The sequence below is a fragment of the Amblyraja radiata genome, chromosome 7 (genome assembly GCF_010909765.2).
Source record: "Amblyraja radiata isolate CabotCenter1 chromosome 7, sAmbRad1.1.pri, whole genome shotgun sequence".
Classification (NCBI taxonomy): Eukaryota; Metazoa; Chordata; class Chondrichthyes; order Rajiformes; family Rajidae; genus Amblyraja; species Amblyraja radiata.
In genome coordinates this window covers 28,527,518-28,554,465 of record NC_045962.1, presented here as the reverse complement: position 1 = coordinate 28,554,465, position 26,948 = coordinate 28,527,518, and the positions used below count along the sequence as shown (strand labels likewise).

Genomic DNA, 26,948 nt, shown 5'->3' with positions numbered 1-26,948 from the left:
GTTTTCGCGCAAATAGAAAAAACGCATAAACTGGAAGAGCACAAGATCAGAGTTTTAGTTATGTATAGATAAAATATTTTGTCGCAGATGATTCATGAAAAATCTACACTGACTTTTTTGACTATCCAGTCTCCTCCAAGTATGTGTCACTTTGGAATATTTTTAGTTATATGTGTAACTGTCTGTGTTGACAATATTTGGCAAGTCTTTCATATGCAGTATCTGACTTACTGACAATCCAGGTTCACCAATCCCTGGTGGGCCAACAGGCCCAGATCTTCCGGGAAAGCCAATCTCACCCTAAACAAAGAAAGGCAAATTGAACGGCAAGTACAGGTTTCTTTGAATTACATATTATGTTCATTTTTTCTATTTAAATATTAAAATTTTATAGGAGAAACTCATCTTCTCTGATGTGAATGAAATAGCCTGAATTCCTGCACATTTAGTTGGAATAAAAAACATAGTAGGGACTGCAACATTTTCGTGACTGTATAAAGAAGTTCATGCCTGTTAAAATGTTTAGACTGCATTTAGTTGAGGTTAATATAATAGAGTAGCTTACAAGAATGGTACTAAGCCCTATTGATAACTAGTTTCTTTGCAGGTATGAAGTACCTCATCTAAAGTCCACCATCTGCATTACTAATATAGATATTGTCAATCAACACCCCAATAATGGAAAACTGGATAAGATGACATTAATCAATAAATGATGACCAACTTCAAATTACTTACTTCACAGCTATGATAATGTAGGAAAGGTCTCAGCTTATTTTGCAACGTTCAAATATCTTTTGATATTTTATAGTCACAGTCATACAACATGGAAACAGGCCCCTCGGCTCAACTCGTCCATGCCAACTAAGATGCCCTTCTAATGTAGCCTTATTTGCCCACATTTGCCCATCCATACTCCTCTAAACCTTTCCTATTCTTGCACCTGTCCAAGTGTCCTTTAAAAATGTTTTTTTGCTACCACTCTGTGTTTTGAATAATTTTATTAAAGCAATAGAAAAAATAATTATCTTCTGCAGCAATAATATTACAACTACAATTGGTCTGCAGATTAATCTAATTAGAAGAAAGTCTTTTGGAACTTTTATTGAATTCAAATTCTTACAGTGTACACCTGGACACAAACTTTTCCATCTACCTTAAAAATTAAGTTTACTCACTATATTTACTGCTTTCCCCATTCTACCCTTTCCCCATATTTCCCACTTTATATATTAGCTTGACTCTACAAGCTCACTCCATGGACATCTGACACAAGGGCATTGATCTGATAGCCAGTCTGAAGAAGCACCCCGACCAGAAATATCACCTATCCATTCCCTCCATAGATGCTGCCTGACCCACTAAATTCCTCCAACAGTTTGTGTTTTGCTCAAGATTTCAACATCTGCAGTTTCTTGTGTCTTCTTTGATCTTTTTCTCTTATCTGGGTATTTCCAGCAATTTTTGTATTATTTCAGATTTCCAGCATCTGCAGTATTTTGCTTATGTCGCTACAACAGAGATTTGCATCAACATTTGCAGGGAGAAAACGTAACTTAACAGACAAACAGCCATCCACAATATCAAAGTAAATGTAGATGCAGGTAGTTTGAGATAAAATGCTAGAACGATCAGCAGGTTGATTCTGTTTCTCGGTTCACAGATGTTACCTGACCTATTGAAGATTTCCAACATTTTCTGTTTTAATGCACACACTGAGTTTACTATTTGGTGGTGCAATTTTATACATTTTCCACCATGCATGAACTGTGAATTTTTAAAAAGATAGACATGTGAAACATGCAGTATTATAAACGTCTCTCCGTACTTCTAAAACTGAGTAATATTGACTTTGTTCTTTTTTTTGATTTGCTATTTAATCCAGTCCATACATAACTTACATTTGGTTTGAGACCTGTAATTCCCTGCTTACAATTAAACTCCTTTACCTTTGGGCCAGGAAGACCAATTCCAGTTTCACCACCTAAGCCAGGTAGTCCAAGAAGTCCCCGTTCGCCCTGATAAAACAGGACAATTGATAATTTTCATCAACAAAGTTGCTTCATTACTGAGAAACGAATGTTAAAAGGTCAAATTGCCTTTTGACATATTATGGCAAGCATTTGTTATTGCTCAATTTACACATAACAATATGATTTTTGACATTAATTAAATTACAAAAAAACTGTATGAATTATACCCAGTCATTTGTAGAAGGAAAATCTTTAGACCAAATCAAATCGACCAAGGAGATTCAGAACTAATCAATGGTTGCACGTAATAAAAGGATATGGGGTTGTCTTCTCAAAACAATCCATTTACTTTGTTGTTGTTAGTGATTGCTAGTATCGGCAGGAATTGTACAAGGAGAAAATTAGCAGAGAAAGCAAGATACTGTGGGGCTGGTTTTAACCCAGGAGCAGTAGATTTCCAATGGGAGGAGTACACAACGTCCATGAACTTTTTTTCGCCTTCCATCACAGTGAGGAATGTGGAGGAGTCACTGTGGTGGATGGGGTGGGAGATTGCAACCTTCACGTGGTCCACCCTGTTTCGACTAATGCAATCAACCCGACATGCACAAACAGGATCAAATAGAACAAGTTGACCGACAACTTTAGGCTGTGCACGCCATACGCGAAAAGAAGAAAACTGTGGTGGATGTTTATGTTAAAATGTATTTTGTGTGTTCTGTTGCTTTTCACTGGTATGGCAAATGAAATTCCTTGTATGTTACAAAACATACTTGGCTAATAAAATATGATTATGATAATGATTATGCCAAGGTCTCAATAAATGCCATCAGTAGACGCTACTCGCTGGATAAACATCCCTCTTTAGGCTGGTGTAAAATCATGCAGTTCAAAGGTTGTACCTCACAACAGATATTTATAGGGAGGTGTTTGTGGAGAGGTGAGAGGGAAGGACAATTAGCCGGACGTGACTAGTAGTGGTCATCCTGTTGATTCTTCTCCATCTAATTTTCCAAGAGTAATTTCAAACTTGCTTTTTGGGTTCTCTTCTTGACTTCCAGACTTTGTTACATAAAGCATCCACAGTGCTGCATCAGTAGGTAATTTAAATTACATTAGGACCCGATGAACTTCTTAAGTCCCAACATACATTAAGTAATAATGCTCCCACTTGATTCAGGCAGAAACCTTGGCTGCTGTACACACCATGTGCAAGTTAAAGCAGCAGAGATGGGCGAAAAAGCCATTCAATAACCATGTCAATTTCTACTCTTTATGGCATATTTCTCTAGGTAGAGAGAGTTGAAGTAGTAAGAAAGTGTAAGATATAGAGTGCAGCAGCAAATTATAAAGGTACTCTTGCTGGCACTTTGTTAAAGATAAGTTATCTATCCACTTCAATCTCACACCCTCCGACTGTGCAGCCCTTCTCTCACTCAGTTAACTGTGCCTTAACTCGATGTGAGCCAATTTCTTCCTTAATCCTCCCCCCCCCCCCCATTTTCCCTTATCCCATCCGCCTACAACCCTTCCTCTGAATTTATATTTGTCATTCTTTTGTCTCCTTTTCATCTGTAGCCTTTGTCCACACCCTCACTAGTATCCTCATATCATTTCCCTAGTTTTGTCCTGCACCCACCTTTTTTTCTGATTTCTTCTCCCTACTACAATTAGGCTGAAGAAGGGTCCTGACCCAAAACATTGTCTCTCCACATACTCCAGAGATAATGCCTGACCTGCTGAGTTACTGCAGCACTTTGTAGAAACATAGAAAATAGGAGCAGGAGGAGGCCATTCAGCCCTTCAAGCCAGCACCGCCATTCATTGTGATCATGGCTGATCGTCCCCTATCAATAACCCGTGCCTGCCTTCTCCCCATATCCCTTGATTCCACTAGCCCCTAGAGCTCTATCTAACTTTCTCTTAAATCCATCCAGTGACTTGGCCTCCACTGCCCTCTGTGTCAGGGAATTCCATAAATTAACAACTGTCTGGGTGAAAAAGTTTTTTCTCACCTCAGTCTTAAATGACCTCCTCTTTATTCTAAGACTGTGGCCCCTGGTTCTGGACTCGCCCAACATTGGGAACATTTTTCCTGCATCTAGCTTGTCCAGTCCTTTTATAATTTTATATGTTTCTATAAGATCCTCCCTCATCCTTCTAAACTCCAGTGAATACAAGCCTAGTCTTTTCAATTCAAATTGTTCTACACAACATTACAGCATTTACAGTTCCTTGTGTCTACATGCAAGATGGAAGCAGGTTCAGCCTAGGATGCAGGATAGGCCCCCGTTTTGAATTGATCTTGGCAGATACAGAAGAATTTTGAGCATTCCTGAATGATTTTTAAGGCATCCAGTCTTCCTTCGTGGAGCATCCAAATGCAATTAATCACGTCTCCTGTAAACCTGATGTGCAAAGACTATCTTCTATGAGCAAGGAAGAGATATTTACATTCATTTAAGTCACTTCGCTCATCCTACATGTTCATATTTCACTTCCTAATCACCTCATCACTTCCTAATCTCAGCACCTGCATGTATGTAGAATTCATTAATTCATTCTCCATTCAATGTTTAACCCACCAGCTATGCTCATCACTCGGGTTGCTGCCACGGGGCTATTGCTCATGTTCAAGGCTATTTCAATTTAAGAAATAGCACATCAGCAATTTCCAAGAACATGGATACATATATTGCTGGACACGAGTCCATGACATTCCTAGACCTATAAAACCTTTGTCTCCTATCAAAGGAAAACGCTTGCCTTCAAATCATAGGATCATAAGTAATAGGAGTAAAATTAGGCCATTCAGCCCATCAAGTCTACTTCACCATTCACTCTCCCTCCTAACCCCATTCTCCTACCTTCCCCCCATAACATCTGACACCTGTACTAACAAAAATCTACCTATTTCTGCCTTAAAAATATCCACTTACTTGGCCTCTACAATCTTCTGTAGCAAAGAATTCCACAGATTCACCACCCTCTGACTATTCTCCTCTTCACCTCCCTTAAAGAACGTCCTTTAATTCTGAGGCTATGACCTCTGGTCCTAGACTCTCTCACTAGTGGAAACATCCTCTCTATCCAAGTCTTTCACTACTCTGTCTGTTTCAATGAGGTCTCCCCTCATTCTTCTAAACTCCAGTGAGTACAGGCCCAGTACCGACAAACGCTCATCATAGGTTAACCTACTCATTCTTGTAATGACACCAAATTACAACAAAGAAGCAATCATAGCTTGAAGAAATCTTTTCAATTCTGGAATTTTCAACTTTCAAATTGAATTCAATTCCATTCTGCTATCGAGTCACCAAATGGCATAATATTTTAAATGGTTTATTAGTCTCATGATTGGAACTATAACAATGCAGTTTTCAAAATCTTTACTCAAATAAGAACTTGAATTGCAAACATTTCATAGAATGTGTATGTGTGGAGTTTTTCACATGGGTTTCTGCAGAGTGCTCTGGTTTCCTCCTACATCCCAAAGCCATGCAGGTTTAACAGACCTCAGTAAATTTACCCCTAATGTTTAGGGAGTGAATGAGAAATTGAGATAACATGGAACTAGTATGAATGTGTGATCATAGATACATAGACAATAGGTGCAGGATTAGGCCATTCGGCCCTTCGAGCCAGCACCGCCATTCAATGTGATCATGGCTGATCATCCACAATCAGTACCCTGTTCCTGCCTTCTACCCATATCTCTTGATTATGTTAGCCCTTAGAACTCTAACTCTCTTTTGAATGTATTCAATGAATCGGCCTCCCTGCCTTCTGAGGCAAAGAATTCCATAAATTCACAACTCTTTGGGTGAAAAGTTTTTCCTCATCTCAGTTCCAAATAGCCTACCCCTTATTCTTAAACTGTGGCCCTTGGTTCTGGAATCCCCCAAAATCAGGAACATGTTTCCTGTATCTAGCGAGTCCAATTGCTTAATAATTTTACATGTTTCTATAAGCTCCCTTCTAAATGCCAGTGAATCCAAGCCCAGTCGCTCCATTCTTTCATCATTCTTTAATCCCGGGAATTAACCTCGTGAACCTACGCTGCACTCCTTCAATAGCAAGAATGTCCTTCCTCAAATTAGGAGACCAAAACTGCACACAATACTCCAGGTGTGGTCTCACCAGGGCCCTGTACAACTGCAGAAGGATCTCTTTGCTCCTATACTCAACTCCTCTCATTATGAAGGCCAACATGTCATTAGCTTTCTTTCAGATTGTTCAGCGTGGACTCGATGGGCTGACAGGCTTGTTTTCATGCGGTATCTCTCAACTAAATTATGTTGCATCTAAACCATGCTTGAAAATGTTTAATAATATTAATTAGACACAGTTAGAAAGGTTAGTTTGGTAATATTAACAGTTGAGAACAATGATTTATGAATGTCATGCCAGAGGCAAATACTGATCCTCAACATATCACTGAACTTCAAATCCATTAGCAAAAATGTCATCACTATTTCAGCATTCATTTGAAATGCTGACACGATTTATTATGTTCTTTGTGTAGAATATCAAAGAAAAAAAACAATACGTATAGATTTCCATCATTGTCAATAAAAATCGCTAGTCTCAAGGAAAATGATCGCACATAGATTCCTGTTCAGAAAGATTGTGTACAGTTGTAATTAACTAATATGCATGATCGATGATCAGCTTTTAAAACAATTTCAAACGATCCCACATAGTTCATGATTACTTTAGAATTCTGAACAATTTCAGATATATTGAGTTCTAAAGTATTAAAATTGTAAATAACCGAGTAAATAACTTAGTGCTCAGATACTAAGGCCGGGCAATCGATTTTGCTGTATCCCATTGCATTCTAATGGTGGAAGATGTTGCAAAATTAAACTGATATCTAAGCAGATGTTGGGAAAGGTGTGGGTAGAGAATGGAAATGGGCACGGTCTAGTCACAGCTTGCAGTGGTTCCACAATACGGTCAGTTCAACCTTCTTAGAACTCCGGAAGAAAAATTCTTCCACCAACCTAGAGCCAGGGAATCTATGAAATGAATCCCACAGCTCACAGGCAGCAAAGGAATTGGGATTTAACCCAAATTTGGTGTATGTTTTATTCTGGAAGCAGCCAATTAATTTTAATCACCCTAGGTCATCTTCACATTCCACCTATGTCTAACCAAGAATAAGAAATTATTTACATTTTGATGAATGCATACTTGGTTCTCCTTAAAGATTTGAAATTTTTAAGTCTTACTATCTCCCATATTCTTAAATATAATTAGCACAAATAATCTGAAGATATTCCTAATTTGGTTTCCTCTTTTGTATATATTCTTGCCTGACAACAACACTTTAAACTTCAAGCTATTAAAGAATAGAAAACCTCACTTGGCTCCCTCTTGCAATTCTTATAGGACAATTATAGGCAAATCTTTTCCAACCATTACTCTGCAAACTGAATTTCTTTTAATCACTTTATTTTCTTTTGAGCCTCCCTTTGCTACTCTTCACAGATTCCTCTTCCAATCGACATTGGAACTAATTTCTTGCCAAAGTCACTGATGGTTAGCACTCCTTATTTCTGTCAGCATGCCAATCAGGATTTCAGCCTTTTAACACAAATCTTAATTGCACATACGGCTTAGAGAACAAACTGAAGACCGGAGCAGTGTTCCTTGATCTCACCGCAGCCTATGACATTGTGTGGCACAAAGGCCTCCTCCTAAAACTCACCAAAGCACTCCCTGCCTGGGCATCAGAAACCATCAAATCTCTGCTCTCCAACCGCAGGTTCAGAGTTCACCTTGGACAGAACAAGAGTGCATGGAGAACGCAGAAGAATGGGCTCCCGCAAGGGTCAGTTTTAGCCCCAACCTTGTTCAACCTTTACACAAATGACCTACCCACCACCAAATCCCGCAAATTCATCTAAGCAGATGACATCTGTTTGGCCTTCCAAGCACCAGATTTTGGTACATTGGAACAGGTGCTCAATGAAGACCTTGCTAAACTGGACGAGTACTGCAAAACCTGGCGCCTAAAACCAAGCCCAGCAAAAACGGTCTCCAGTGTGTTCCACCTCCATAATGCAGAAGCCACAAGAGAACCAAACATCTATCTGAGCAGGACCAAACTGAAGTATGCCCCCACTCCAACCTACCTCGGAATGACCCTTGACAGGACCCTATCCTTCAAGGAACATCTCAAAAGAACAGCAGCTAAGGTGGTCCAGAAACAATCTCCTCAGTAAGCTTGCTGGCTCAAAGTGGGGGGGAAGCAGCCCCCACACTGCGCATTTCAGCACTAGCCCTTGCATTTTCTTCAGCCGAATATTGTGCCCCTGTTTGGTCCAGGTCATCCCACACACACCATGTGGATACCCAATTGAACTCAACAATGAGGATCATCACAGGAACAATCCGCTCAACACCACTCCCCTGGCTCCCTGTCCTATCCAACATAGCCCCTCCACACATCCGGCGAGTAGTCCTCACTCAAAGGATGCTCCAAAAGACCAAAAAAAACCCTCACCTGCCAATTCACATGGACATCTTCAACCCACCCACTGCTCGACTTCCATCTAGACGACCAATTTGGAAGAACCCACCACCAGCTGATTTCACCATCCAATCAGCTTGGAAAAAGGAATGGGAGTCCAAGGACGTCCCAAATAAACATCTGGTGTCAGACCCCACCCTACCGGTCCCTGGCACCAATCTGCCAAGGCAGCAGTGGACGACGCTGAATAGATTCAGGACTGGACATGGCCCCTGCTTGGCCAGCCTTCACAAATGGGGCAGCAGCCCAACCCCACGGTGTGCTTGTGGAGAGCAGCAAACAATGCAACACATCATTGAAGCATGCCCTCAACAAAGACTCAAAGGAGGACTTGTCACCCTTCATACAGCAGATCAAGAGGCAACTGCTTGGCTAAAGGACTTTGCATTCGCTAAATAAATTGCACATAATCACTGGAACTTGTTTTACCTATATTTAGCCTTATTTCTTCCACACAGACCAATTTATCTTGTGTCTCAAACTTACTTATGCAATGTAATTACAAAGAGGATGATGAAATCCATCCGGGACAATCTGGACTAAAACAATATTTTTAATTGATATTCTTCCAATGCCAAGAATGTTCTTGTGTATGGAGTACGACAGTGGTAGGGTTCCTATTTGTCTATGATAATTTGTATAAAAATTGATAGATGCCCTGTACATCTCAAAAAAACGGGTTAAAAAAAATATGATAGAGGTCGTTCGACGAAAATAATAGATGATCACAGGGTATATTTTTGAACAGTTAATTGTCCTGCTGAAGCTATTAAACTTGAAATAACACAAATTATAACTCCACAGGCAATGAATTCTCGACTTAGTCCATCTATATCACTACCCCATGCAAAGCACTTAAGCAGCCCGCAAATGTTTGGGAAATTTTGATTATTCTTTTTTTCCAATCAGCAATGATTAGGCAATATAAAGCCACTTTTCTAACTTACCATAGAACTGAAAAGCTATGCACTTAAAACTGAAAATAACAAGATCAAAAATAAAATTATTTACACTACTTAAGAATTCGGAGCTAGGATTTTCTGACAATACTCAAATTTATTTTCAGTATCTTCTTTCTGCACTTTAATAGAAATAATTCTAACACAATTGTAATTACCTTTTGTCCTTGAACACCTTCAGGCCCTTGTCCTCCAGAAGGTCCAGGATAACCCTTAAGTGAAGCATAAAATAAAATTAGCACTTTGTGAATGCTAGTGTGACTTCTTGTTTATCTAAAAGGCAATCTAGGTTCCACAACTCATTACAACATTCACCTATTACAGAAAATAATTAGGATATTCATGTTAAAAAGTATGAATAATACCAAAATAAAGTCATACCAAGCAAATATTTTATTCTAATATAATTTCAAAGATTTGTTTATGAATTATAAAAACATTGTTTAATACATTTACTGTGGCATATAGTAACATTGCATTTAATTATTAGTGTCACATTGAGGTTCTAGAAATAGATTGCTACATACTTCCAACTGGCAAATAGGTATTCTTAAAAGGATTCTTATTTCTTACTCTCGAACGTATTATAATTTCTTATTAAAGAAATATAATAGAGAGGAATTGGCAATAACTGATAGTGGTAACTTGGTTGCAATGTTTTCCAAATGATTGAAATTGTCATTAAGATTTTTCAGTAATCTATTTTATATCATTCTCTTCATTTAGAGTAATTCTCTAAATGGTGTTCTCTTCTACTTATGAAGGAAAGTGTGGACGGGTGACAGTCAAAATGGCGATTCATGCACAGTGTAAATTTCAGGTATCTAAATGGTTGCACTGTTGGATTGTCCCATATTAATGAGCTAAGATTTGGAACATAGTCAGCTATATGTGCAAGCATGTCAATGAGATTTTAATTTTGAGAATCCAACCATCTCTAGCAATGAAGATACGCTCTATAAGCTTTAATTAATATTTGTTTTAACCTGAGCTCCTCTCAGTCCCTTGGGACCAGGTGGACCTTCTGCACCCTGTTGAGAAAAAAGACAACACTGAAATTCTAGAACACACATTCTGATTTATACCTTTTCTACAAATGGATAATCTATTAAGTCCATTTGAATTGAGTGATGGAAAGATGCAGCATGGAAACAGGCCATTCGGACCCTCCGGGTCACCTGTTCATGCTAGTTCTATGTAATCCCACTTTCACATTCATTCTCTTCACACACAGGACAATTTATAGAGGCCAATTAACTACAAAACTGCATATCTTTGGGACATGGAAGGAAGCCGGAGCACCCGACGGAAACCCATGTGGTCACGGGGAGAACATTCAAACCACACGTAGATAGCATCCGAGGATAGCATCATGATCAAACCCAGGTCTCCAGCAGCAGCACTATTAGCTGTGCCACCTCGAAGGTAAAATGTATAAAAATATTAATATATTGGCCAAACACACATGATATTAAACAAATCCATAAAAAGGTAAGAAAAAGGAATGCGAGTAAGCCATACAGTCCATTCAAGACCATCTAAATCATTGCTGATCTATCTCAATGCCAATTTTCTTCAATGTACCTCCCATATCCCTTGATTGTCTCATTGTCTAGAAACTTATCGATCGCGGTTTAGAATTAACTCAATGAATGACATTCCAGAGATTCGCCAAACTCCAAACTTTCCAAAAATAACTCCAAAGATTCATCACTTCTGCTCAAAGATATTTTTCCTCATCTAAATAGCTTGACTTATTTTGACACTGTGACCTTGGTTCCTCAGCAAGGGAAAAAACATCTTCACTGTATCCAGCTTGAGGTTTGTAAGAATGTTCTATGTTGCAAAGAAGAAATCTTTATTCCTGCAAGTAAATCCTCTTGTGATAAAGGCCAGCATACCATATGTCTTCCTTGTCACTTTGTACGTTGGCTTTCACTGACCTGTGCACAAAGATAGCTAGGTCCTTGAACATCAATGTTACCCAACCTCGAAACATATAAAACATGTCTGCTTTTTTGTGCATCAAAGTTAATAACCACTTTTCTTTCCATGACACCCGGTCTACCTTATTCTGGTCCAATCACTCAGCTTCACTATATCCACGTCCCTATACATCCCTCTCCCAATTCATAATCCCACCAAGTTCTGTATCATTAGCAAATTTGGGGATACAACATTTAATCCCTCCAGCCAAATTGTTGATATAGATTTTGAATAGCTGAGTTATGTCTTGCTATAAACAGTTTGAATAGAGCTAAAAGGGTACATACTCTGTCACCTTTGGTTCCTGGAAGGCCACATTCCCCTCTTTCACCCTTTGAATTAAAAGCAAAGTTACAATATAAAGTATTGGTTACTTTAAGCAATTGTGAATTATTCAATTATCCAGAACTCCTTAGCAATTGCAGAATCACGGATGTTAATAAATACATTTTTCTCTCAATAAATATGGTCTTACAAGTTATTTCTGGAAACAGAAATCCATTCTCATTTTAATTCACCCATTCAAAAAGTTTCTAACACTCCCCCCAATCCTCCTATCCCAGCTCCTCAACTCAACAGCACAATTAGAGTCACAGAATCATACAGCATGGAAACAGGCCCTTTGGCCCAACGTACCCATGCCAACCAACACGCCCCATCTACATTAGTGCCATCTGCCCGCATTTGGCCCATATCCCTCTAAATCTATCCTATCCTTGTGCCTGTCCAAATATTTTTTAATTGCTTCTTAAATGTTTCCAAATGTCAACTTCTCCACTCTACTTTGAAGTCTATTCAAAGTGTTTTTTTATTCATTTGGCTGTCCATCGACTTGACAAATTTAAAGTTACACTCCACTAACTTACTTAATTGTCTCTTTGGTTATATAGCCCAACATTCCACATTTCTTTTGATCATTTTATTTCTTGGCGGGGTGGATATAATCACCATCAGCTTATTAACAAACTTTTCTTTAAATCTTCACATTAATGTTTCTGCACATTTATGGAATTTGTGTCAAGGTAGAATCCTCACTCTCCCACAACCAGCACTTTAGAAGAAGCACTGGGTCTATACAGGGAGGATAGGGTTGAGATCAGGTCAATGCTGAAGAATGGTTGGGGTGACATCAACCATGCCAACAAATTTGATGAACTGTTAAGTACCAGATAACCAAGCTTTTAGTGCAGTTTTTCTTTAAACCAAGATTAATACTTTTAAACCATGTAGCGAAATTATCAGAAAAACAAATATAATTTTCTAAGGAAGAGCTATCATTGCTTTTTCTGTTAGAAGTAAATGCACATTATTACACCAAATAATTTTCATACCCAATTAAGAAAATGAAATTAAACAAAAATGGACAGATATGGCAAATTCACATTTGCTACCTATTATGAGAACATTTCATCTCTGTCCTATTTAGTCTCTCAAGTGTATGAAATAAAACATGATTGTTGTCATGGGCCTAAACTAGTTTCAGCGAATTGTTACTGATTGCTAGCTATGCCACCTCCCATAACATATCTCTTATAGTCTACTAGCAAACCCAGCATCATATAAAAAAAATATTAAGCAAAATTATTAAATTAACATCGCCTATTATTATTTCTTGATTTGATCAGGAAATAATGCTGATTTCCAATGCTGGTGCTGTCAAGCAATGTGGACCAAGGGCTTTTTAAATAAAGTGTTTCAGTCATTCTACATACCTGTTCACCCTTGTAACCAGCTCTACCCTATAAATGAGAAAATAACTCTTTAGCAATGTAAATATTTAACAACATAAGCAATGCTGCATATATTACAGAATACTTCCTGACACAAAGCCATCAGCTCCAAATAAGCATTTTTTTAAATACTAACAAAGTTATTTTTTGTGTGCATTTTACCATAAGATACAATGAAAAAAATAGAGTTGGTCTTTTCTGTGCTACTCTAAATAAATATACAATCAAATAATTAATGGCTTTTGAATGTTGATTGGCATGATCACCACATGTCAATACCAACTTTCATTGGAACCTTTTAATTAAATAACATAATGTGCCCCCCCCCCCCCCACCATGACAAGGTAGGGATCCTTTCTATGTCATAATATGTAATATAGATCATGGTGTAACTTTAACGAAAGAAAGATATAAAATTAATATATATTTTAAGAATGAAATGGATATTTTGTGGAGAAATATATGAATGAACGTGCAGCAAAGACTGACAAATGAAGTTGATGTGCAGCTCAATTAAGACCTAATCGAATCTAGGTAGAGGAAGGATAGAGTTGATATGAGCAACCAATTATAGCTAGTGATAATGAATACAAACAAAGGCAGAAAATGCTGGAGTAACACAGCAAATCTGGCAGCATCGCTGGAGAACATGGAAAAGTGACGTTTTGGGTCTTGGACTTGGTCTTGGACTTGAAGGGTTCCGACCCAAAACTTCACCTAAGGAATATGTGACGTTCCAGGTCGAGACGTCTGTAGAAACAATGCTTCCTGACCCCACCGAGTTACTCCAGCATTTTGTATCTATTGTCACCTATCAAAGCTCTCCAAGGTTGCTGCCCGACCCATTGAGTTACTTCAGCATTTTGTGTCATTTTTCATAAACCAGCATCAGCTGTTCCAAATAATGAATACCAACTTGCCATGTGGTATTTTATTGTTACATGTACATGTCCAACACCTTTTACCCGGCAACCGGTAGTTCAGCCCCTCCTTTAATTGGGACAAAATTATGGGAGCGCACTTGAAATCCACCCCCCACCCCCCCATCCCCCCTCCTCCCTCCTCTCCCTCCAGAAATCCATCTGAAAATGTGGCGCTTAGGTTGGGTGAGGTGGCAGGTCTCTACCTCATCGGGACTTCAACGACGATCGGCGGGTTGAATTTCCCACATGCGGTTGGGGCTCTGGAACTACGGCAGATCCATTCCCGTATTCAACTTCCACGGCCGACTTTGCAGGCCGGTCTCTCGCCCTCCCCCCCACCCCACCCCACCCTCCCAAAGCCATGACCTCAGTTGGTCCGGTAAAATGGATACTCCAGAAAGGCTCTGAAACCAAGGGTGCTTAACAATCTGTGGTGGACCTGTAATAAGATACAGTGAAAATAATATCTTGTTTTGGTTATTATCCAGCCAGATCACACCATACGTCAGTGTAATCATGTACATACATGAGGACAACAGGTAATACAAAATAGAAAATAAACAAAGTGCAGAATATAGGGCCGGTATAGGGCCAGAATATAGATATTTAAAAAAAAAGGTTGCAATGAGGTAGATTAGAAGATCGGGAATACATCTATACATCATCGGTAGTCATTTAGTACAAGTGCAAATTGTACCTCCACTCCATTCCGTCCGGGAATTCCACTGAGACCTGCTTCGCCCTGATAAACACAATATTACAGTTATCAACTATTATTGCTTGTGGAATAAAATATAACATATGGCACAAGACGACTGATTATTTGCTCAACACAATAACTTAAAATAACCTTACCTTATTTCCTTTTGGACCTGGAGCACCATCCTCACCAGGACGTCCTTTCTTCCCCTGAAAGAGCAGAAAAATATATTAAACTAAATGGTTTTGAATAAAAAATCATATTTCTGACATTTCAAGGACAAATAACCACACTATTATAATGGTCAACATAGATATCAACCTCTGAACAATGGAGGTGAATAACAACACAAAGGGGCATATTACTGCTTTGTAAATACTATAGAAGTCGCATCATTTTTGCCGCTATATATGGTGCATCCTCATTCAACAATCACTCAATAGCACATGACATAACCATACAATGAATCGTAGGAATATGTGCTAAATGTCGAGGACAGATTAAAATAGTTTTTTGAAACTTCATCATCTTTTTCTTAAATCACGAAAATGTTAATAGTATCACCTTGGATTGAAAGTATTCCTAGCACTGTCGTTGTTGCACGAATAATGAGTAATGATGAAGGAGAGTAGGTGGGGGATGGAAAATCTGATTGGTGCCAAAATAATTATCTTGCTCTCAACATCAGCAAGAGTAAAGTTCACTTTAGAAGGGGAAAGCCAAGGATCCACGGTCCTGTCTTCATTGATAGGTTGGCAGTGGAGAGAATCAACATCAACAACATATATATCTCTGAAGATATCTCCTGGGCCTAGCGCATTGATGCAATCATGAGGAAAGACCATCAAAACCTTTACTTCGGTAGAAGATTGAGGAGTTACGAATACTCTCTTGAACTTCTCTAGGTGTATGGTAGAGTATATTGACTGGAATCACAGCCTGTTTTGGCAACTCAAATGCCTAGGATTGAAGAAGATTACAGAAATTGGTGGACAGTCTGGTCAATCACTGACCTCCCTGCCAAAGGGATCTAAAGCTGCTCTCTCAAAAATCAGCCAGCATCATCAAGGATTCTCACCACCCTGGCCACACCCTCATTTTATTCCTATCATCAGGTAGAAGATATAGAAGCCTGAAAAGAATAGCTTCTACCCAACAACCATCAAACTCTTGAATATTCCACTATACTAACCTCAACTATGAACAATGGACTGTCTTTGGTTGCACTAAAGACATCAGGCATTTTTCACTAGGGTTATTAATTTATTCATTTTTTTGTTTATTGTATATTGTCTATGTATTGCGTTCACAGGCCAATAAGCTGTTACAACAAAACATTTAATTGCCAGTTAAACACTCATGGTTCTTGCATTGACCATCTCATTTATTTGATGAGATAGTACAAGATAAACTTTTTGTGTATATAACAAGACTCAATCAGTTGAGGATCGTACTTTATTATTTGAACCATGCTTCTCACTATGAAATAACTGTTGGAAGAAAAAACTTAAAAACGGGAATTACATTGTTTTGCAGTGATCACAGATTTTCTGCGATCTTGCCTACAAGCACAATGTTCAAATTGTTAAAACCTTTTAATTACAGCTGAGAGAATTCAAGGAATCTGACTTTGCAACACCTGTTTTGTGGCACAGCAGCTGCCTAACTCCATAAACACAAGTCACCTCAATGCTATCGAATGATTTGTAATAGTAACATTGGTATTTATTGTTCAAAGAAGCTACATGTCTCAACCCGCGAGTAGTTTTTCTGCCAATTATTGCAAACTGAGTGACTCTTAACATTAGTCAAATCCATGAAACATTAGGATTTCCAGTATTATCTTTACAGCTCTATTGTAACCACAATTAGTAGACAATGAAAATAACTTTTCAATGAGTTAAAATAATGTTGACTGAAATCCCACTCAACAGAAAGTATTGTTTGGTGGTTTCTGAATTTCGAATAACATTTGACATAGGAACAGTGGGGAAGAGAGGAAGAAAGTGAGAAAGGAAGAGAGTGAAAGAACAACGAGAGGAAAAGAAAGAGGATGGAAATGACATTTCCGTCAGTAACCAGCGCAACATCTCTTCCGAGAGGGAAATGTGGCTTTTGGGATACAGCTCCAGAGAAGGAAAACAGCCTTAAAGCAGTGTTAACAGTAGTTAACTGGCTCTCACACGGGTGAACACGAGAAAAGCTGCAGGCCACGATGGCATCTCGGGGCGAGTACTCAAGTCCTGTGCTACGCAGCTAGCTCCAGTGCTCACTACATTATTCAACCTCTCCCTGGACAAGTCCGTGGTCCCTGCCTGCTTCAAAAAATCCATCATTGTACCGGTACCAAAAAATGCCTCCCCAGCCTGTCTGAATGACTACCGTCCGGTGGCCCTTACCTCGGTAGTCATGAAATGCTTTGAGAGGCTGGTGAAGAAACACATCTGCGCCTTCCTCCCTCGGAACATGGACCCGTTGCAGTTCGCATACCGTCCGAACAGATCCACGGACGATGCGGTCTCCCAGGTCTTGCACACCGCTCTCTCCCATCTGGACAGCCAGAAGGGGGGCTACATGAGGATAGTGTTCATAGACTACAGTTCAGCCTTCAACACGATAGTCCCCACCAGACTGGCCGGGAAGCTAATGGAATTGGGGCTCAACACCTCCCTGTGTGCCTGGGTCCTGGACTTTCTCACCGCCAAGATGGGAGGGAAAACATCGAAGTCCCTCACCCTGAGCACAGGATCGCCCCAGGGTTGCGTCCTCAGCCCCCTATTGTACTCCCTGTACACACATGACTGTGTGGCTAGGTTCATGTCCAACTCAATAATTAAGTTTGCTGATGACACTGTGGTGGTGGGCCTGATCTCAGGCAACGACGAGAAGGCCTACCGGGAGGAGGTGGCTGGTCTAGCACTCTGGTGCCAGGATAACAGCCTCCTCTTGAACATCAAAAAAACGAAGGAGCTGATCATGGACTTTAGGAGGGCACATCATCCGAGGACGTACACTCCATTGAGGATAAATGGGGATCCTGTGGATAGGGTGAACTGTTTTAAATATCTGGGAGTCCACATCTCCGAGGATATGACATGGGCATCACACGCCTCAGCACTCGTGAGTAAGGCAAGGCAGCGCCTTTACCACCTCAGGCAATTGAGGAAATTCAGAGTGTCTCCGAGGATCCTCCAGTGCTTCTACGCAGCGGCGGTGGAAAGCATCTTGTCCGGGAACATTACCATCTGGTTTGGGAATTGCTCTTCCAAGGACAAGAAGGCTCTGCAGAGAGTAGTGCGTTCGGCCAAAAGCACTATGGGAACTTCACTTGCCCCCCTGCAGGAACTATACATCAGGAGGTGCAACTCCAGAGCCAACAATATCATGAGAGACCCCTTCCACCCCTGTAACGGACTGTTCCAGCTGGCTACGGTCAGGCAAACGCCTCCGTTGCCATACGGTGAGAACGGAGAGGTTGAGAAGGAGTTTCTTCCCAGAGGCCATTCGGACTGTAAACGCCTATCTCACCAGGGACTATACTGAACGTTTTTCCTTCCATTATTTATTATGTAAAAGAATATGTGTATTATGATTGTGTTTATAGGTTGTTTGTCTTTTGCACAAAAGTCCGCGAGCATTGCCACTTTCATTTCACTGCACATCTCGTATGTGTATGTGACAAATAAACTTGACTTGACTTGACTTGAGTTAACTAGAACTCTGGAAAGTGATTTCTTGGTTTAAAAACTCTCCTGAAAAAGGAGGCAGATATGATTGTTTTAAAAATCTATACAATGCAGCAAAAAAAAGACTGTTGGAGGAACGCAGTGGTTCTCCCGACTCTTATGTCTCCAAATAAAGCAGCAGTCTGGCCCTATTTAAATATTGTGTTTAGATCTGGCTACCGCAATTCTAAAGTGTGGTGCCCAAAACTAATCACAAGTTCAACCGAGGACAAGATGAAATGTTCTTGAAAAGATCTAGCAAATAAGAATTTTAGTTACCCAGAATGAATGGAGAAGCAGGAGTTGTTTTCCTTACAGTGTGGAAAACCATTGGGAGATTTGCTAGAGGTGTTTGAAACCATTAAATGCTTAAAGTAAACAAGGATAAACATTTTCCAATGGCCAAAGGGTTGAAGTAAGACAGAAGTCAATAAAAATATTTGGACTTAGCTATAGGATAAAATATTTAATCAAAATATTTGCATTTAAATTCACTTCTCAATAGTTGGCAGAAAAAGATTTAGTGGTAGTTTTCAAAAAGAGAATTAGATAAATATTTTGAGGAAAAGTGGCATGGATACGGGGAAAGAGCTTTAAAATTAAAGTCAGGCCAAGTTGGTAAAGATTGTACATGGTAGACAGAATAACAAACTTACACCAGCACCAGGTGGACCTCTTTCTCCTTTTTCACAGAAGCATTTTGGTGTTTTAGGGCACTGAAACAAATTAAAAAATCATCAAATTAGATGCAATGCAGCTTCTGTCATACAAATCAAAATTACAAAGGAAAAATCAATTTGTGACTCAAGAACATTAAAACTGAATGCAATTTCTGAAGTGGTCAAAGTTACAGATTACATATGGAATTCCAGACTCGTACTAAAGTTAAAACTTAAGGATTGAAGAGAAATGTTTGAATATTAAAATATTGGCTCACAGGGAGGAGACATAAATAATGGTCAGGTATCAAAATAGCTGTACCAGGAAGTGACTAATGCAATTTTATAATGTTTATTTTGGAATACTAATAATTTTCTGCAACAATTAATGAATTAGATGACTGGATAGGCAACCATATATTTACGTTCACCAACAACACAAAGATTGGAACCATGGTAAGAGTTGTAGACAGAAGCATTAAATTACAACCAGGTCGAGTGAACAGACAGATCATAACTGGAATACAGCATGCAGTTCTTGCTTCGGGAAAGATGTATTGTTTTTGAAGGGAGATCTAAAGAGATTATCCAAATCATAACATGGACCTTTAGGGATGTTTATGTCACAGGGAGTGATTATATATCTGGCATTGCATTTCCTCGACATCAGAAAGTTAAGAGTGATCTTAAAGATTTCAAAACATGATCGGGAACTGACAAGACACAAAATATCTATTTTATATAGAGACAAACCCTTTAGGAGCAATGTTAGCAAAACACTTCTATATCCCAAATGATAGCAGAAATCAGAGATGCACAACTGACAACTGATGATAGGTCTGTTACTGAATTTAGTTTAGTTTAGAGATACAGCATAGAAACAGGCCCTTCGGCCCACCAAGTCCAAACCGACCATCGAACACCATCGACCATCAATTGAGGATGGCGCAGCGTTAGAGTTGCCGGTTTCAGATCCTGACTACAGGTGCTGCCTGTACAGTGTTTGTACATTCTCCCCGTGACTGCATGGATTTCCTCCGGGTGCTCGAGTTTCCTTTCACATTCCAAAGATATGCTGGTTTGTAGGTTAATTGGCTTCTGTAACTTGTCCCTGGTGCAGGATGCGAAACTGAGATAGAACTAGTGTACTTGTTGGTCGGCGCGGAATCAGTGGGCCAATGTGCCTGTTTCCACACTGTAACTCTAAACTAAACTAATTCACACTAGTTCTATGTTATCCCACTTTCACATTCACTCCCTACACACTAGGGGCATTTTACAGAGTCCAATCAACAGACAAATATTAAATCCTATGTTGATAGACTTTTACTCAACAAATATACTGGGTCAAATTCTCCACTGGTAATTTTCATGCAACAATTGTTCATAACTGAAAAATTCCTGACCAGAAACTGTAAAAAAATCTTTTTGTGAAAACTGTGCACAGCTCAGTTGGACTGCTCATGGAATTCAACAGGACAGCTTGAACTTTGCATACTATCCAAGCCTCAGGCTGGGAAACCCACCTGCTGAACTTACGCCAGGTCAACTTGACATAAGTGAGCGAGTCCATTGAAATCCATCATAGAAATGAGCTGTCAGGAGATGGATGTGCGTAATCACTCATTCCAAATAATATTCTTTTAGAAGTTCTGAAGTGTTTCAAGTACCAAGCAGTTTTGAATGCGTGGCAAGTATTCAATTCAATCAGCTGGTGAGCTGGTCAGGTGAATCTCATCATTGCCACCCCACCTTTGTGGGGTGACAATGTGCATGGCCATTTGAGCTGGGCAAGACCCTACTCTGCCTTGTATCTGAATATAGCTAGAACAAACTTCACAGCAGAAGAAACAGCATGGTCCAGAGCGCAGATAACCAGGAATAGTTAAGGAGCTGCCCAAGAGCAGATACAAGGAGTTAGGTCACAGGTCTCACCAAATCTAACTATGGTCTAACTATGATCTCACCAAATAGTGATACAGGCTCAAGTGATCAAATAGATCATTAATGTTCCCATCTTCCAGTAGAGGTTTGGAATGAGTAGAGTCCATTCAAAACACTGGGGGAATATGATGAATGTCAACAGGCTCCTGGGATATATTGCTCTGATTGCTTGCTTTAAAATTGTGGCCATGATAATGATCTGAAGTAATATGGAAGGAAGACAAAAATGCTGGAGAAACTCAGCGGGTGAGGCAGCATCTATGGAGTGAAGGAATGGGTGACGTTTCGGGTTGAGACCGTACTTCAAGCTGATGAGAGGATGGGGGGGGGGGGTGGCGGGAAGAAGAAAGGAAGAGGCAGAGACAGTGGGCTGTGGGAGAGCTGGGAAGGGGAGGGGAAAGAGAGAGAAAGCAAGGACTACCTGAAATTGGAGAAGTCAATGTTCGTACTGCTGGGGTGTTGGGAAAACTACCCAAGCGAAATACGAGGTGCTGCTCCAATTTACGGTGGGACTCACTCTGGCCATGGAGGAGGCCCAGGACAGAAAGGTCGGATTCGGAATGGGAGGGGGAGTTGAAGTGCTGAGCCACCGGGAGATCAAGTTAGTTATTGCGAACTGAGTGGAGGTGTTGGGCGAAGCGATCGCCAAGCCTACGCTTGGTCTCACCGATGTAGAGCAGCTGCCACCTAGAGCAGCAGATGCAATAGATGAGGTTGGAGGAGGAGCAGGTGAACCTGCTTAGGTCCTTGGATGTAGTCAAGGGGGGAGGTAAAGCGACAAGTGTAGCATTTCCTGCGGTTGCAAGGGAAAGTACCAGGGGAAGGGGTGGTTTGGCTGGGAAGGGAAGAATTGACCAGGGAGTTACGGAGGGAGAGGTCTCTGCGGAAAGCCGACAGGGGAGGAGATGGGAAGATGTGGCCAGTGGTGGGATCCCATTGGAGGTGGTGAAAATGTCGAAGGATTATCTGTTGTATGTGACTGCTGGTAGGGTGGAAGGTGAGGACAAGGGGGACTCTGTCCTTGTTACGTGTGGGGGGATGGGGAGTGAGAGCAGAGTTACGGGGTATAGAAGAGACCCTGGTGAGAGCCTCATCTATAGTCGAATAGGGGAACCCCCGTTCCCTGAAGAATGAGGATATCTCCGATGCCCTTGTTTTGAACACCTCATCCTGGGTGCAGATGCGGCGTAGACGGTGGAATTGGGAGTAGGGGATATCCTTACAGGAAGCAGGGTGGGAAGAAGTGTAGTCCAGATAGCCATGGGTGTCAGTGGGTTTATAGTAGAGCAGCAGATGTCGGTCAGAAGTTAGCGAGGTCTAGAAACGGTATGTATCTAGAAGTAATATGGAGATACCTTGTGGATGAATATAAAATAAAGGAGCAGAAGGGCGCAATGTTATTCCTCTAATTTGCTCCACCATTCGTCACGACTACAGTTGATCGTCTTTCTTAGTGCACATTCTCCTTGTGACCACATTGATTTGATTTTCTTCAGGTGCTTTGGTCTCCTCCCACATCACAAACTATCTTTAATGTGTGGGCGAGTGGTAAAGCCTGGGGGAGTTGATGGGAATATGGGAAAAATAAAATAGGATAAGCATAGGAGAGGTGTAAATGGGTTCATGATGAGAGGATTAAAAGGTTGAAGCACCTGTTTCTGTACAGTATGACTGAATGATATTATCATCCTTATAACCCCATCCCATTTAGATGGATCTAATTCAGGTAATGATTAAGAGCAGTGATATTATCTGAAAGGTCCAAATAGAACATTTAAATTGTTAAATTAATTCAGACCTCAAATGGGTAGAATTTATCTTCCTTTCCACCTTCCCTGAGAGGATGTTCTGTTGGTGGGAGTGGGATGTTCATTTAGAAGATGTCACATATATTCAGAGAACAATTAAGGCTGGGGATTAGTACCATTAGTTTTAGACTTCTTAGGTCTTATCTGAATTGCCATTGAGCAGACAATTTGATGGTAATTTCTTCATTCTATGTGGATTTCCTACTCTTTCCCGTTATGTGGAAGTCTGAGGGATGCAGAGAATCCAGAGAAAAATGGGGCTAATGATCACTTCTCAGCCTGAGGGTTTAAATTATTAAAAGGTAGGCTAATTCTTTCTTCAATTCTTGCATGACTTTCTCAATCTTGTGAAAAGTTGCAACTGGACTTAAAATTCCCTTTAAGTATTCTAAATCATAAACGTACTATCGACAACATCAGTTTCTTTGGAACATAAATTATACTTACCCCTTCATCAATTAGTTCTCCCTGTAAAGATAAAGTACAACATTAGCTTTCTTTAAAAATGACACAAAGAGATTGCAAGCTCAATGAATAACACAAAGCTCTGAATCAAACAATAATGGCTCGGATTTACTGAAGTTTTGACAAAAAAACATGTCTGTACTTCAGTTTGCCTACTTTATCCAACTGCTCACTGTTCTCTCCAAGAACAAATATTTAAAAAAATTACTGAATGATATTAATGAAAGGAAATTCATATAGGGATGCATTGTATCATGTGGATTTTTGGAAGACATGTGATTACTGGCTGTTGGCAGCTGGAAATTTGGGTCGGCCTCTTGGGGTTATTTCTTGTGATCTAGATTTCTTCAGACTAATTGTCATAGGGGGTTGGGGGGGGAAGAGGAGAAAACTGGAAGAGGAAGGGCAAGACAACGCCTGGTGAGTGATAGGTGGGTAGGGGTGTGTGTGTGTGTGGGGCGGGTTGATGGCAGATGGTTGGACAAAGGCCAGAGATGAAAAGGCAAAAGTTGTGAAATAAGATAGAAGAGAGGGGAAAAGAGGAGAAATGGGCGAGTCCAGTGAGGCTCTTGGAATTGTGTGTGTGTGTGTATGTGGGGGGGGGGGGGGGGGGGAGAGAGAGTTTCTTTGTAGGTTAGTGTAGGTTAATTACCTAAAATTGGAGAATTCATTGTTCAAACTGTTCAAGTTGTATGGTACCCAAGTGCAATACGAGGTGCTTTTACAACCAATTATGTTTTCATTTGAAGGCGGTGAAAGGGAAAATTGGAAAGAGTGTAATATTTTACATATTGAAGAGTGTTTCAGATGCGGGAATGTTGTGCTGTAACCATTCGGTGTGTGCAAGTCTGTGCAAGTGTGTCCTGTGTGTGTGCGCTGCAAGTCCAGAAGATTTACCACTTCCAAGAGGAGTTTCCCAAGGACGCCGTGGTCCTGCAGATTGTGCACGAAGCGGGAAGCGGGCGGGCTGGCCAACAGCCGGAGCTTGGCCGCGTTGGGGGGCTCGGTGGCCACAGGCGACATGCCCATCGTGAAGAACTTGATACCCTGGTTCTTGGCCTCAGCCGTGGCCGCGTAGATGTCGGGGTTCCTGGGGTGGTCAGCGCCGTCGGTCATGAGCACTGCCACCCTGACGCTGCCCGCCACTGCTTCGTTGAGGTAGAGCTGGGTGAGGTTGGTGATGGCGTAGGTGGTGTAGGTGCCGTGCCCGATGTAGCTGATGGGCGCGACCCGGGCCCTGAAGGCCGCCGCGCCTCCCCAGTCGCGGAAAGTGTGCTCGATGAGCACGGTGCTGGAGTACTGCAGCAGCGCCACTCGGGGCACCAACCGGCGGCCACTCGACACCCGCAGCTGCTGCAGCCGGTCCACAAAGTCCAGCACGAAGCTCTTCTCCCGGTTGTGGTTGTAGTCCTTGGCGCTCTCAGAACTGTCCAACAGGAACGCGATCTCCAAGCTGCAGTCCTCCTCTGAGAGGGGGATTAAAAACACACACACTCGTTGAGGACCGTTAACATCAAAGATCATAGAGCGGATGATTTTGGTTAACATGGTGGCGCAGCTGGTAGAGCCACCGCTGCCTCACCACGACAGAGGCCCCGGTTCGATCCCCACCTCGGGTGCTGTCTGTGTGGAGTTTGCACGTCCTCCCCGCGACTGCATGGGTTTCCTTCCGTAGGACTGAGTGATATCATTATCTAATGTGGCTCTTGATAATTCCCTCATTTATTATAAGAATCTGCTGAGATCATACCATGCACAAAATGCAGATCTGTAGGTTAATTAGCCTGTAAATTGCCCCTAATGTGTAGGGATTTGGTGAGAAGGTTGGTGTCTCTGTAAATTGTCCCCTATATGCAAGGAATGGATGAGAAAGTTGGATAACATCGAACTAGTGTGAACAGGTGATCGATGGTTGGGTGGACTCGGTGGGCAGAGGCGACTGTTTCCGTGCTGCAAACTTAACTAAAATATATATATATAGAGAGAGAAATTAAAAGCTTGTGGCGACGAGAATCATAAAATATTACGACTTCCAAGATTTTCACTCATCTTGATTTTGTATTCACACAAGGGTTGAGACAGGACAGGTTGATACACTTTTAAGTGGCTCAGCTAACGAAAGCACCAATAGTATCTGTGCACAAGGAGCTGTAGATGCTGGTTTATAAAAGAAAGATTAAGTGCAGGTGCAACTCTGTGGAGTAACATTAATAAGCCCAAACCTCGGCGATTCTGGTAGCATCTCCGGAGGCGACGTTTTGGGTCGGGACCCTTCTTCAGACCGTTAGTAACTACACTGCTTAGCATTTATACAACATGGAAACAGGCCCTTCGGTCCACTGAGTCAACATTATCCATCAACCATTTACACTATCTATTGCTTCTTAAATCGCGTCCGTGCTGTTATAAGGGGCGTAGCGGTAGAGTTGCTGCCTTACAGCGCCGGATACCGGGGTTCGATCCCGGCTACGGGTGTTGTCTGTACGGAGTTTGTACATTCTCCTCGTGACCATGTGGGTTTTCTCCGAGATCTTCGGTTTCCTCCCACACTCCAAAGACCTACAGGTATGTATGTTAATTGGATTGGCACAATTGTAAATTGTCCCTAGTGTGTGTAGGATAGTGTAAATATGCGGGGGTCGCTGGTCGGCGCGGACTCGGTGGGCCGAATGGCCTGTTTACCTTGGTCGTTTTCGCCTGGTGGAGGAACTGAGAGATATTTAGTTTTTTGCCTTCTGACCAAATTTCCGTCGCCTCGTTCTTCGTAGTCTTGTGATAAAACATGCTGGAAACCTCCCCAAGCCAGGAGCCACCACAACTGGTAAACCGCTTTCATTCTCCCTGTCATTGATGATAAATCGACATTTAAAGGTGTTAATACAGCGGTAGATCAGATTCACGAACCCATATGTCTGTCACGGTACTTATGCAATGACAGCTTTTTGCAATTCACATTTTGACACATTAACGGATTAAACTTATTTGAGGTAATCTTTGGTTCAGAATTGAATTAAGTTAAGACTAGCAAACAAACTGATGAAAGCACGCTGGAACATCAACAGCTCTGCAAAGTAAACTACTTAAATGTAAGTTGCTGCGAATTTGCCCTAAAAATTAGCTTTCTGCAGGAAAATTCTGGAACTATATACTTACCAGCGGAGGATTCCCAATTGTCTTTTGTCTGCACTGGATTGAAAAACAAAAACAAGCACGAACAGTGTAAGTGCGGTCGAGGGTCGCCCAATTTATGATCTGGGAGATCTGCCTCTTTCCGATTCAAATATTTAAACTGGCTTCATGACGGTAGGCGGGGCAGCCCGAGGTCCTGGAATAGTGAAGACAATTGGCTGCAGCGAGGAACTTCAGTCTAATTGAAAAAAAGTACGTGTCTGTATCTTTGGGAAATCTACGTTACAGACACTGCCAGAGTGAATATACAACACCAATGCCAATCGTTCAATGAAGACAATTAATATCGGTGGCGAATTAACAGCAAAACCCACCGTGACTTTACAGTTTAGGCGCTAAATAATTATTC

General features: G+C 41.0%; 1 protein-coding gene across 5 annotated transcripts in view; it reads right to left on the bottom strand.

Annotated features, from left to right (window-relative positions):
- LOC116975191 (collagen alpha-1(XXVIII) chain-like) overlaps positions 1 to 26,705 on the bottom strand; it is a 74,950-nt gene extending 48,245 nt beyond the window's left edge. For 3 of the 5 annotated variants that reach the window (XM_033023963.1, XM_033023966.1, XM_033023965.1), the window contains exons 1-13: positions 26,564 to 26,695; positions 26,093 to 26,251; positions 24,308 to 24,876; positions 23,393 to 23,413; positions 19,191 to 19,250; positions 14,965 to 15,018; positions 14,807 to 14,851; positions 13,169 to 13,195; positions 11,744 to 11,788; positions 10,457 to 10,501; positions 9,629 to 9,682; positions 1,950 to 2,018; positions 232 to 300 (exon numbers count right to left, since the gene is read on the bottom strand). In XM_033023963.1, the coding sequence (XP_032879854.1) occupies positions 232 to 300; positions 1,950 to 2,018; positions 9,629 to 9,682; positions 10,457 to 10,501; positions 11,744 to 11,788; positions 13,169 to 13,195; positions 14,807 to 14,851; positions 14,965 to 15,018; positions 19,191 to 19,250; positions 23,393 to 23,413; positions 24,308 to 24,876; positions 26,093 to 26,246 (1,212 nt within the window). In that variant the 5' untranslated portion in view covers positions 26,247 to 26,251; positions 26,564 to 26,695. Of the gene's footprint in view, positions 1 to 231; positions 301 to 1,949; positions 2,019 to 9,628; positions 9,683 to 10,456; positions 10,502 to 11,743; positions 11,789 to 13,168; positions 13,196 to 14,806; positions 14,852 to 14,964; positions 15,019 to 19,190; positions 19,251 to 23,392; positions 23,414 to 24,307; positions 24,877 to 26,092; positions 26,252 to 26,563 lie in introns of all 5 variants that reach the window. The other 2 variants (XM_033023968.1, XM_033023967.1) reach the window with 2 other exon arrangements.
- Between the last annotated feature and the right edge of the window lie 243 nt (positions 26,706 to 26,948).